General features: G+C 50.7%; 2 protein-coding genes across 6 annotated transcripts; one reads left to right on the top strand and one right to left on the bottom strand.

Annotated features, from left to right (window-relative positions):
- Positions 1-6: 6 nt before the first annotated feature.
- Positions 7-6,571, top strand: RNF25 (ring finger protein 25). Of its 2 annotated transcripts, none has more exons than XM_042995348.1 (10): positions 7-191; positions 2,445-2,519; positions 2,763-2,865; positions 2,958-3,025; positions 3,118-3,187; positions 4,344-4,415; positions 4,513-4,650; positions 5,007-5,096; positions 5,586-5,720; positions 5,913-6,571. In XM_042995348.1, exons 1-10 carry the CDS (start codon positions 151-153, stop codon positions 6,489-6,491), a joined length of 1,371 nt encoding a protein of 456 aa, XP_042851282.1. In that variant the 5' UTR covers positions 7-150; the 3' UTR covers positions 6,492-6,571. The 2 variants fall into 2 exon arrangements, with proteins under 2 accessions (XP_042851282.1, XP_042851281.1); XM_042995347.1 differs by having other exon boundaries at positions 5,004-5,096.
- Positions 6,572-6,996: 425 nt separating this feature from the next.
- LOC102957048 (mitochondrial chaperone BCS1) lies at positions 6,997-10,824 on the bottom strand. Of its 4 annotated transcripts, none has more exons than XM_007086133.3 (8): positions 10,751-10,824; positions 9,168-9,535; positions 8,924-9,063; positions 8,527-8,721; positions 8,201-8,264; positions 7,793-7,962; positions 7,448-7,565; positions 6,997-7,301 (listed from the first exon to the last, which is right to left on the bottom strand). In XM_007086133.3, the coding sequence occupies exons 2-8, from the start codon at positions 9,485-9,487 to the stop codon at positions 7,049-7,051; spliced, it is 1,260 nt and encodes a 419-aa protein (XP_007086195.2). In that variant the 5' UTR covers positions 9,488-9,535; positions 10,751-10,824; the 3' UTR covers positions 6,997-7,048. The 4 variants fall into 4 exon arrangements, with proteins under 4 accessions (XP_007086195.2, XP_007086196.2, XP_007086197.2 ...); XM_007086134.3 differs by lacking the exon at positions 10,751-10,824 and adding an exon at positions 10,694-10,729; XM_007086135.3 differs by lacking the exon at positions 10,751-10,824 and adding an exon at positions 10,129-10,657.
- Between the last annotated feature and the right edge of the window lie 42 nt (positions 10,825-10,866).

Here is a 10,866-nt window from a genome sequence, read left to right as displayed (position 1 = left end):
CCTCTCTTGGCCATCAGGACCCACTAAGGACCTGGAGTCTATGGTTGCCTAGAAACGGCCCGTAGCCACCCTCCCTCGTTCCCTCCCTTAACTTGCCGCCTCCGACTTCCCCGAGAGTATTTCCGGTTCCGGCTGTGGGCCGGAGAAGACATGGCTGCGTCTGCGTCGGCAGCTGCCGGGGAGGAGGACTGGTAACTTTTGGGGCATGGGCTTTGGCTGGCCGCCTGGATCCGGTCCGGGGGACTGGCAGTGGCCGCGGACGGTCCGTATGGCGGGCGCGTGGGGCGGAGCGAGGGATAAGGGATGGCAGAGACGCTGACATGTCTCAGAGAGCTTCTGCACTGGGGAGCGGGAGGGTGGAGGGGCGCTGATCTGATGGAGAGGAGACAGGATCTGCGCCGCCCAGGCCAGCTCGGGCTGCGCCTTGTCTGGCTCGATCCCCTCTTCTCCCCTGAAGTGGATTTGCCCAGGGTCCCAGAGGATGCCTGTTTATCAGCACACACACACACACACACACACACACACACCGCCGCTTTTTACTTCCCAGAATGATGTCCTCCAGCTCACGTCCCTCTTTCCCCTTGGATCAGCCTAGTTCCGCCGAGGCTTTCCTCGACCTTCTCCCTCCCCGCCAGCACTAATGAGGACTATTGTCTGAATAAAGCTTTACACCTCACAAAATGCTCTCCTAGTCCTTCTCTCTCTCAAACGTTCTCAACAAGAGACCAAAACCTGGAAGGACTCTGGGATTTGGAAATAAGATAAATGTGGGTTCACTCCACATTTTATTAGCTGGGTGATGCTAACCAGGCCACCTAGCTTCTGTGAGTCAGTGTCCTCAGATGTAAAAAAGTGGGTGTGGCATCTACCTCATAGAATAGTTGAGAGGATTCTTTTCATTAATAACTGAGGTGTGGGCACTAGATGGGGCATCTAGTGGGACTAGATGAGGCCTGAAGAGGCAAATCGATTTGCTAAAAAGGTACATAGTTATGACTAGGAATCCAAGTTATCTGACTCCAAATCTTATGTTTTTAGGACTAGCACTCTTATAATCTCCCCCGCCCTTTTTTTGGCCACCACCTTACCACCATCCCATCCCATCCCTCACATCCAGGGCAAGTCACAGCTATGGTGGGGTGAAGTATTATTGAAGGGCCTCTTAATGGAGGTTACACGTCAGTGTTTCATTGGTTCAGGGAGCCCAGCCTGTGTTGGCCTTTATTGAGACCATCTAGGCTCATGGTTTTTCAACCCTCTTCAGGAGAACTTTAAGATTTGGAGGAGACACTTTGAGCCATGGAAAGGGTAGCAGTGGTTGCACAGCTGGCTTGTGATGCTCTGAGACTCCCACACTCATGTCAACCAAAGTACTCCACTGTTACCTATTTTGTATTTTGAGGCCTCTAAGACTTAAAAAGAAAGTTTGAGAGCCAGTAATATATAGGTCATGCTAGGGCAGACCTGCTCTTGATGAAGAGGGAACAATAACTATAGAAAGGAAACCAAGAATGCATTTTTACATGCATTGCCTGGGTAGAGCTACGGACTCAACCCAGCCACTCATCTTCAATGGCATTTCAACTGCTGTTTCTAGGATTAAATATGTATGTCCTCTCATTTACATTTGACCACCAGATCCTGACCTAAACAGGTTGATCTAGATCAGCCAAACAACAAGGGTCATGAATACATTGAATATTAACTACATCCTTCCTTCTTTCCTTTTAAGGGAGAAAGTTATATACCAATAGGAGAAAAGAGGACATAGACTAGCTACTGTGGCCAAGATATTATTACATACTTTACATAAATAACCTTTTATTCTCTAACCCTAGAGAGTAGGTGGTATTATATACGGTAGGTTGACTCAAGCTTACAGAGATAATTACTCAGATCATGTAACTGGTAAGTGACTGGTACCTGTTACTCCAAAGTTGGTGGCTCTTTTGTATCATGGCCTTTATCTCTTTTTCTTGGTATCTCTTTTTGAATAGGCTTAGGGTGACTGATACTGGCAGTATGTGTAGACACTGGGACCCATGTGAACAGTGGTGTAGGGAAATCCAGGAGCGGTATTGGTAATCAATGGATGTGATATTTCTGGGTCAGATAGATGGCCAATCAACAGTGCGATGGAACTTAAAAAGGAGGTCAGGGAACCTGGCTCTGGTTCTAGTTCTGCCCCTGTTAAACTTTGATATTTGAGCTAGTTATTTCACCTTCCTGGGAATCCATTTCCTCAACTGTTGACAGGATAACTTCCATGCTTCCTTTCTGGCCACTTGACAGCTTAAAACATATTTCCCCCATTTTTATGGAGGTTAGCAAGAGAATGCACTCAGGTAGAGTGCCAGTTTTCTACAAAGCCAGCCTTCATTGGCTTTAGCAGGCTTTAACAGGGAGAGCTGTAATGGTGAGTCAATCTCCCCCTGTCTCTCTAGGGTACTTCCCTCTGAAGTCGAGGTGTTAGAGTCTATCTATCTGGATGAACTACAGGTGGTTAAAGGAAATGGAAGGTACGTATTCAACTAGAGGTGGGCAGGAGTCCCCTTAGTAGTGAGAGGATTCCGTGGAGAATCCGTGAGCCTTGATCCAGAAAAAATGTTGCTCTCCTGGAGACAAAGACTATTCCTTTAATCTCCAAAAGAAAGAGCCCAGTGCTCACTTCCTCCACCCACTTTACTGTCTCACCTCCATTTTCCCCAGTCCTCAAACTCCTGCCTAGTCACATCCCAGGTCCCCACTTTATCCATTTGCAGATCTTCACCATGGGAAATCTACATTACCCTGCACCCTGCCACGGCAGAAGATCAGGATTCACAGTATGTCTGCTTCACTCTGGTGCTTCAGGTCCCAGCACAGGTGAGGCCCCTACTTTATGGTAGCAAAGAGAGGAAGGGGAGAGACCCTGAGGTGGAGTGCTTTAGCAGTAACTTGTTATTCTCTCCCACTAGTACCCCAATGAGGTGCCACAGATCTCTATCCGTAACCCCCGAGGACTCTCAGATGAACAGATCCACAAGTAAGTTGGACAGTTCAGAGGAGGGAAAAGGAGATACAGCTCAGTCTGGTGAGGGGAAGGGGCAGGCCTAATGTTTGCTTTGCCCTTTTTAGGATTTCGCAGGCACTGAGCCATGTGGCCAATGCTGGGCTGGGAACTGCTATGCTCTATGAACTCATTGAGGTAAGAGGTGTGCTGGCTTGGGAAACTGCTAGAGCAGTTTCTCTCAAGGGAGGTAATGGGCCTAGAATCTTAAATATGTCTGGAGTCATTAATTTAGTCCTTGTTTAGGTAAGGCCTAAATCCAGAAAAATAAGGTTTTCTTCTGTTTCTGAGAATACCTCCCCCCCCCCCCCCAAAAAAAGACAGTTCTATAGCTTCCCCAAGTTGCCTATGCCAGTATCTTGAAAATTACTTTTTCTCTTTAACTTGGATTTTTTTATTCCATTTCAGTGCATTCGCTTGGCATTGGTGGCTGAAAGTAGCAAGAGATAGGGGCCTTGCTTAGAGGATCTAGCCACAAATGAACATTTGAAGGCTCACCTACCCTTGGAACTGACTGAGTAAATCATGGTTCAGAGTTTCTACCCCGATGAAATTAACAACACACAGGGAACACATAGAGCTACACGTTCACATACACAGATAATTTCTGTTGCTTGAGATTAAAAACACACAATAAGTACAGTCTTGTTTTCCTTAACTTCGAGTTTTGAGAAAAAATGTTTAGAAGAGAATGAAGGTGGGCGGCCCAGAGTCAGAGAGTGGGCTTAGACCATTGTAGCGCTCCTGAGCCCGGCCTCCGCAATGCCACTTTGAACTTTGCAGAATTCCAGAGTATTAGCTATTCAGACAGCAGTGCAGATGTGTTAGTTCATTGCCTGACTTGATGCCTGAGTTCTCTGTCTGTTTGGGTTGTCCATGCTTTGACTTTCTTTCCGAAGGCTGACTCCAGAACAGACTTTTGGGTGGGAGTGATACTCAGAGGGGTTTAACCTAGGAACACCTCCCAGAAGATACGTTTTAATTGAACATTTTGTTCTCTGAAGGTGTATTACTTTCATCCCCGAGACATATTAAAAGTGATTTAATGAGTGGAAAAATAATGAAATTGGATTTTGCAGCTGGGTAGATTCTGGGGGATGGGCGGGGCCACGGAGGATTGATTCCTCCCTTGGTGAATCCTCCCTTCCTCACCAAGACAGAAACGCATGAACACAAAGTAACATTGACTTGGTAGGAGACAGTCCCTCCAGTCACTCCTGGGAATAATAGACAGGCTTTGTTCACAGTTCTTGCCCCTGCCTCCCTGTTTGAACAGTGTCTTCTCTCCTTTCAGAAAGGGAAGGAAATTCTCACAGATAACAACATCCCCCATGGCCAGTGTGTCATCTGCCTGTACGGTTTCCAGGTGGGTTTCTCTCTTGGGACCTGGGGTCTGCTTGGGACGGGCAGTGGAGGGCTCATGAGAGCTCTGATGTCATGCTGGATGTCTGTCCTGCCTTCAGGAGAAGGAGGCCTTTACCAAAACCCCCTGTTACCACTACTTCCACTGCCACTGCCTTGCTCGGTATATCCAGCACATGGAGCATGAGCTCCAGGCACAAGGACAAGAGCAGGAACGACAGCATGCCGCAACCAAGCAGGTCAGCTCCCCAGCCCCTGCTCCCCCTGACCCCCCACATCACACCCTTTCTGTCTCTCCACTCCAGGGGCTCTTCACCTTTTTAGGGTCACAGATACCTTTGAGATTAATGAAAGCTCACCTCTGTCCAGAAAAAAAGGGCATTCTTTTAAACATATCTATGTACTGCTATAGTTTCAGAGAGTTCCCACATCTCCATCTGGGGAGACGACTCCTGTCCTATCCTTCTCTACTGAACGGTGTACCTCTGCCCTTGGTCCCAGCCCCGTGTGGATTAGGCTGGCTGACTGGGTTAGGCAGCTGGCGAGCACCATGGGCTGTGAAGCAGGGCTCTGATTGCTCCTCTGTTTTTAGAAGGCAGTCGGTGTGCAGTGTCCGGTGTGCAGAGAGCCCCTCGTGTATGATCTTGCCTCACTGAAAGCAGCCCCTGAACCTCAACAGCCCATGGTAAGGGAACCCCCTTCTTATCTGAGCCAGAAATAATGGCATTCTCCAAGGAGGGAGGGATGGCATCTTGTCTGCTTCGAATGGGATCTTGGGAATTGGGCTTGACCAGCCTGGGACCTCTCTGCAGAGCCGTAGCCCCCACTAGGCTAAGTCTTTGGGAGCCCCATCTGAGCGACAAGCCCAAGAACCTTCTACAGGGGGTGCAACAGGCTCGGCAACAGGCTCAGCCGGTTGAGCACCTGGCTCCTGATTTCAGCTCAGGTCACGGTCCCAGGGTCATGGGATTGAGCCCTTAATCAGGGCACTGCATTGAGTGTGGAGCCTGCTTGGGATCCTCTCTGCCTCTCTCTAGCTCGCATCCCCTCTCTCTCTCAGAGAAAAAAGGAACCTTGTGCAGATTTCCTAAGGCAATCCTGAAAGAGCAGGGGTTCAAGTCTGCCTTCTACTGTTTATTTTTTCCTCCTTGTCATTCTGCTCGCTTCCATCTAGGAGCTGTACCAGCCTAACGCAGAGAGCTTGCGCCAGCAAGAAGAGCGCAAGCGGCTCTACCAAAGGCAGCAGGAGCGGGGGGGTATCATCGACCTTGAGGCTGAGCGTAATCGGTACTTCATCAGCCTCCAGCAGGTGAGGAAAGGCTTTCTCATTCCTCAGTTAATGCCACCTACCTTCCCACCAGCACGCGTCTGCCACAGTGGCCCTGAGGGTGAGCTCTCTTCTACCCTGATGGTGGTCAGCTCCAGTAGCGAGCAAGGGGCCTGCAGTTCCCTGCTTTGGGGAACTGCATCTCCCTCACTGTATCTGCTCACTTCTTTCTAGCCTCCTGCCCCTTTGGAACCAGAGTCAGCTGTAGATGCCTCCAGAGGATCCCACCCACCCAGTGCCCTTGACACAGAACTGTCCACCTCATCAACTGCCCAACCCAACCTATCAGCTCCTCTGCCTGTGGCCTCCCAGCACACGTGTGAGAAGATTCCAGGGGCTGGGCCAAATCAGCAAAGGTTGGGCGAGACCCCGAAAACTATGCTAGATCCTCCCCGGGCCGGTCGAGGCCCCTGGAGACAGCCTGAACGGAGGCACCTAAAGGGAGGGGAGTGCAATGCCCACAAAGGTACCAATGACACCCAGGAACTGCCACCTCCCGAGGGGCCCCTCAAGGAGCCCATGGACCTAAAGCCAGAACCCTGTAGCCAAGGGGTTGAAGGTCCTCCCCAAGAGAAGGGGCCTGGCACTTGGCAGGGTCCCCCACCCCGCAGGACTCGGGACTGTGCTCGCTGGGAGCGCTCCAAGGGTCGGACTCCGGGCTCTTCCTACCCCCGCCTGCCTCGGGGTCGGGGAGCCTATCGTCCTGGTACTCGAAGGGAGCCCCTGAGCCTGGAGTCTGAGGATGGTTCCTAGCAGTACTGTGGGGGGACAGGGATTTGGGGCGGCAGGGGGCAATAAAGAGATCTGGCCTTGTTTGGCTTCTTTGTTTAGTAGCGCCTAGCTTGTGCAGTATGGCTTTTTCTGACTTCCTGGCAAGACTGGAGTGTGACAGAATAGCCCTAACTTTGCTCTAAAGTCTGTTTTCCCAAGAGATCAGGGTCTGAGTAAAGGCAGGTCTGACGTCTCCGCTAGTGTGAGCTTCAGGAAAACTAGTAGAGGCCAGCCAGCATTTAAGCAGAATATATGGGAACATAACATATATATACTATGTACACACACACATTTTTATGCATGTGCATTCTTTTTAATTGAATGCCTTTTAAATGGAAGACTCTACTTCCCTGATTGCCATAGTATCTTTTCTTTCTGCTTTGCTCTAGCTTATGCCCCAACACTTGTGTATGCTGGATGCCTGAAGGTCCTTGCTTTTTATTCAAGTACCAATACAGGGAGGTAGGAAGGGGGTCAGAGACCAGAGCGGTGTGGCAGGTGTTTATTGAGCTAGAGAAGAGCTGAGCATGGCCAGCCTGTCACGTCCTCAGAGACTCGGCATTATGAACTGCCCCTGCAGGGTCATTTTTATACAGCATGAAGTAGCCCTGGACCTGGGCAGGACTGATCTGAGTTGTAACTTGAAGGATGCGTTCTGCAAACGCCTCGGCCAGGGAAGGTGCTTGCCCTGGATAGAACCTCTGGAACATCTGAGTCAGCTGCCAGTGTGAGCAGTAGCCCACGTACTCCTTCATGTCTACTCGTCCAGGGCGGATCAGTGCAGGGTCCAGCCTAAGAGCAGCAAAAGCAGGATCATAGGCACAAGTACCACTGCTACCCCCTAAAATGATGGTTTCTCCGAACCTCCTGATCTCCCAAGGCACCGAGGGGGCAGGGAGTCCTGCCTCACAGTCTCAGATTGCCTCATCCCTTCTTACCTGTCAACATGGTTGGTGGTCATGAACACAATGCGTGCCTCAGTGGAAGCCACACCATCCAAGGCATTGAGTAGTCCACTGAAGGTGAGACGACCTAGACCTTGGTACTTGACTGGGTCTAGAGGAAGGCAGAGATAAAGAGGCGTGGATGATCATAACCCTACTCAAACCTTCTACTCCCCACCACGTTCCCCTACTTATCAGTGACTCTTGTGAACTCGTTGCCAACTCAGGCGTCCTCCATCAGCCCTCTGGATTTCCACTTTCTTCCACTGCTCCTCACTCCTGTACCTCTTTTACCGTCCCTTAGAAATGCTCCCCATTTCCTCAGCTCCCCTCACTTACTCTCTGCAGCTAGGTCCCGGCTAAGAAAGGCTGCATCCACATCTTCCAGGAGCACCAGGCTCTGCTGCGGGGCCACGCTCAGCAGGTGGTTGAGCCGGTCATCGGAGAGGCTGGAGTCCGTGAGACTCAGCAGGCAGATGCTGTGCTCCAGTTCCCCGGCCAGGGCTGTGCTATGGAGGACAGGATGACAGCAGGCAGGCAACCTGGAATCAGTCCTTGGGCCCAAATACTTGTCCTCCCCATAACGGGTGGGGTCTCAGAGACCTAACCCTTCTATCACCCCATCTTAAGCCATCTCATGTCCCACGTGTATCATATTCCCGGGTCTCCACATTTACTTCCCTTTCCAACCCCACAGCTCAGTTTTTCTCCAGTTTAAGGATTAAGAGAAAATGTGACCCTACTCACATAAAACTGCTTTTTCCACAACCAGGGGGCCCATAAAGCAGGTAGCCACGTCTGTAGGGAATGCCTAGGAATACAGCCAAGATGATCAGGACCTAAAATGAATTCAAGTACTCTACTTCAAATGTCCACATTCATTACCAACCCTGCCCCCTAGTGGCCTGATGACCTCAGTACTGGAAGAAATTAACCCTAGGGGCCAACTTTCATCTCTGGGAATTAAGCTAGAGCTTCATAGTCACCCCATATGACCACAGAGACCAGCCTGTTTTCCCTTACTATAGCACCACATCAAAAACAGCCTGGCCAAGACCCCAGCGGCTTCTCACCTCTGTCAGTGTACCACTTGGGGTTATCGATGAATTCCCGGATGTCTCGGACAATTCGGTTAGCCAGACCCTGTTCTAGAACCACAGAACTCAGTGGCCGCCGTCGGCGTGGATAGCCAAAAGGGCGCCATTCGGAGCCCATGGCTGTGTACATCACCGTCTTCCCTTCCTCCTGCTGCAAGGCTAGCTCTCGAGCTAAGAGGGGGAAATAAGACGAAGCCAGTAATTCGTCTTTGCCATGCTATTAGGCAGACCTGTGCCAAAACAGCTTCCCTCTGGTCCCATGGGCTAAGATCCTCCTCTCCAAGCTTCTCTTCCTCTGACGTCATATGCCCCTATTCTTGCAACTTGCCCCCCCACCCCCCTCGCCATAAAGGCAGCCTGTGCTATCCCACACCTTCCTCCAGGATGTTGAAGAAAACCTTTCGGTCAGTGCCCAGAGCTGTGAAGGTGACAGATTCCCAAGGAGTCCCTGTCTGCAGGTCTATCATCTGCATCTCTCGGCTTCGTTCCACTCGGATCCATTTCCCTTGGTACCTGAATAAAAATGGTCACAATGAGGTGAATGAATGGGGGGTCAAATCCAGCTCCCCTCATTCTCCTTTTCTACTCTTAGAGCCCTCCCTGGCTCCCAACCTTACCAGATAAAGTGGTTTCCAGGGCTGGGGACAAATTCAAACTTAGTGGAGATGCGCCCACTCTCATGCTGAAGGTATGAAGTCTCAACACTGAGATGCTGAGTACGGGTACTGTGGCGGGTGAGCCAGCTAAGCAACCAGGCATAGCTTCGGTCTCGAGCAGGGACTTCCAGTGTGATCATGTAATGGCGCCGGAATGCCACCAAGCCCAGCTGGGCACCCTTCCGGGCCAGGGCCAGGGCTGTGCCCACACCCACAAGCCCAAATCCAGCCCCAAAGTAGGGATTGTCCTTCAGGGCCAGAATAAAGTCTGAAAGGGGCATCTTGAGAGGGAAACACTGAACCTTACAGGCTCTGACGCATTTTCAAACCTGGGGGTGGAGAGCAGTGGAGATGGGACAAAGCAGATTAGTTTAGAAAGGACTCTGCAATTCCTCGTCACCCTCATCCCTTCTTCCCACAGAGGCCAGGTGCAGGAAGGACAGGTCAGTTCTACCGTGTGTTTCCATATCCTCCCTTTGTGGGATGGAGGTCCTGCTGGAATGCAAGGGCTGAGACTTCAGGCCCCTCTTCCCATTTTGCCCTTCATTATCCTGTTCATAGTTCAATTTCCTGCCAGAGGACGAGGTCTAAAGATTCCTTAAACATGAGAGAACAATGTAACCATCTTCTCATCAGGATAATGGGCAGAATTTTTGTGGTCCCTGGGACTAGCTGAGATAGAAAGGGGCCCACTGCCCAGAGTTAACAGAGGATGAAGCTACTCTCTTCCACTGACCTGTCAGTAACCCCATGCCTTACCACCATGAGTAATACCCTTCAAATATCGTCTCCTTTACACGCTCAGTTCCTAATGTCCTGTTTAGTTAGCCTTTATTACCTCACGACTAAACTGTCTCTTTAAAATTAATTTTAGTTCTTAAAACGTCATCTTAATGGGCCTCCACCTCTGGCTTTGGCGTACCAAATTGCTACACAGGGATCCAGATCTTTCTTCATACAGTCTGCTTCAATCCAATGGCTTGTTCTGAACACATCTCTGAATTAGGTAAAAACTCCTCTGCCTGGTACTCAAAACCCTTCACAACACAGGGCCTACCTATCTTTCATTGCTTAGCGCCTAATAATCTCTGTTGTATAATTCTGCTCAGGCAGGTCTTCTCTACTCGGAATGCCCATTCTAATTGACTCTTCCTTCTCCCCCAATTTAACACCTGTCCATTTGCTGCTTCCTCCACGGACATTTTCCCCGAATTCTCCCCCAATAAAACGTGACCCAGTCTAATTTTAGATTGTAAGGTCCCGAGGGATTGGAAGTCACATCGTTTCTAGCACACCTTCCCGACCCCTGCCACTTTGCTGTGCGCGAGGCACGCGGGACGGTGAACTGACAGCCGAGACCACGGCTGAGGCTCAGAGCAGAATCCAGAATGCCAAAATACTTATGCGTGGAAGGCCACAGACAAAGCCCTTCCCCCTCCCAGCCCTTGTCTGACGCCCAGAAGCCCCTTCCCGAACCCTTTCCACACCCCAGCTCGCGCCTCCAGCAGCGTGGCTCGGAGTAACCCCTCACTCCGCCCCCTTACCGCCATGACTCTCTGGCCCTCCCTCTCGATGGTTTCAGCCCCCGGCACTCCAGGGACGCGCCGCTCGGCCCCGCCCCGGCGTTCCTTCACCTACTTCCCGCCACACCCACCTAGCG

The sequence above is a fragment of the Panthera tigris genome, chromosome C1 (genome assembly GCF_018350195.1).
Source record: "Panthera tigris isolate Pti1 chromosome C1, P.tigris_Pti1_mat1.1, whole genome shotgun sequence".
Classification (NCBI taxonomy): domain Eukaryota; kingdom Metazoa; phylum Chordata; class Mammalia; order Carnivora; family Felidae; genus Panthera; species Panthera tigris.
Note: the sequence above shows the minus strand (reverse complement) of the source record. Positions and strands in the feature narration are given on the sequence as shown.

Coding starts and splice junctions, on each gene's coding strand:
- LOC102957048 (XM_007086133.3), bottom strand. CDS start 9,487: ATGCCCCTTTCAGACTTTATTCTGGCCCTGAAGGACAATCCCTACTTT. Junction 8,265..8,526: donor CAAGTGGTACACTGACAGAG/GTGAGAAGCCGC, acceptor CTGTATTCCTAG/GCATTCCCTACAGACGTGGC. Junction 7,566..7,792: donor CCGGGACCTAGCTGCAGAGA/GTAAGTGAGGGG, acceptor GCCTTCCTCTAG/ACCCAGTCAAGTACCAAGGT.
- RNF25 (XM_042995347.1), top strand. CDS start 151: ATGGCTGCGTCTGCGTCGGCAGCTGCCGGGGAGGAGGACTG. Junction 3,026..3,117: donor TCAGATGAACAGATCCACAA/GTAAGTTGGACA, acceptor TGCCCTTTTTAG/GATTTCGCAGGCACTGAGCC. Junction 5,721..5,912: donor ACTTCATCAGCCTCCAGCAG/GTGAGGAAAGGC, acceptor ACTTCTTTCTAG/CCTCCTGCCCCTTTGGAACC.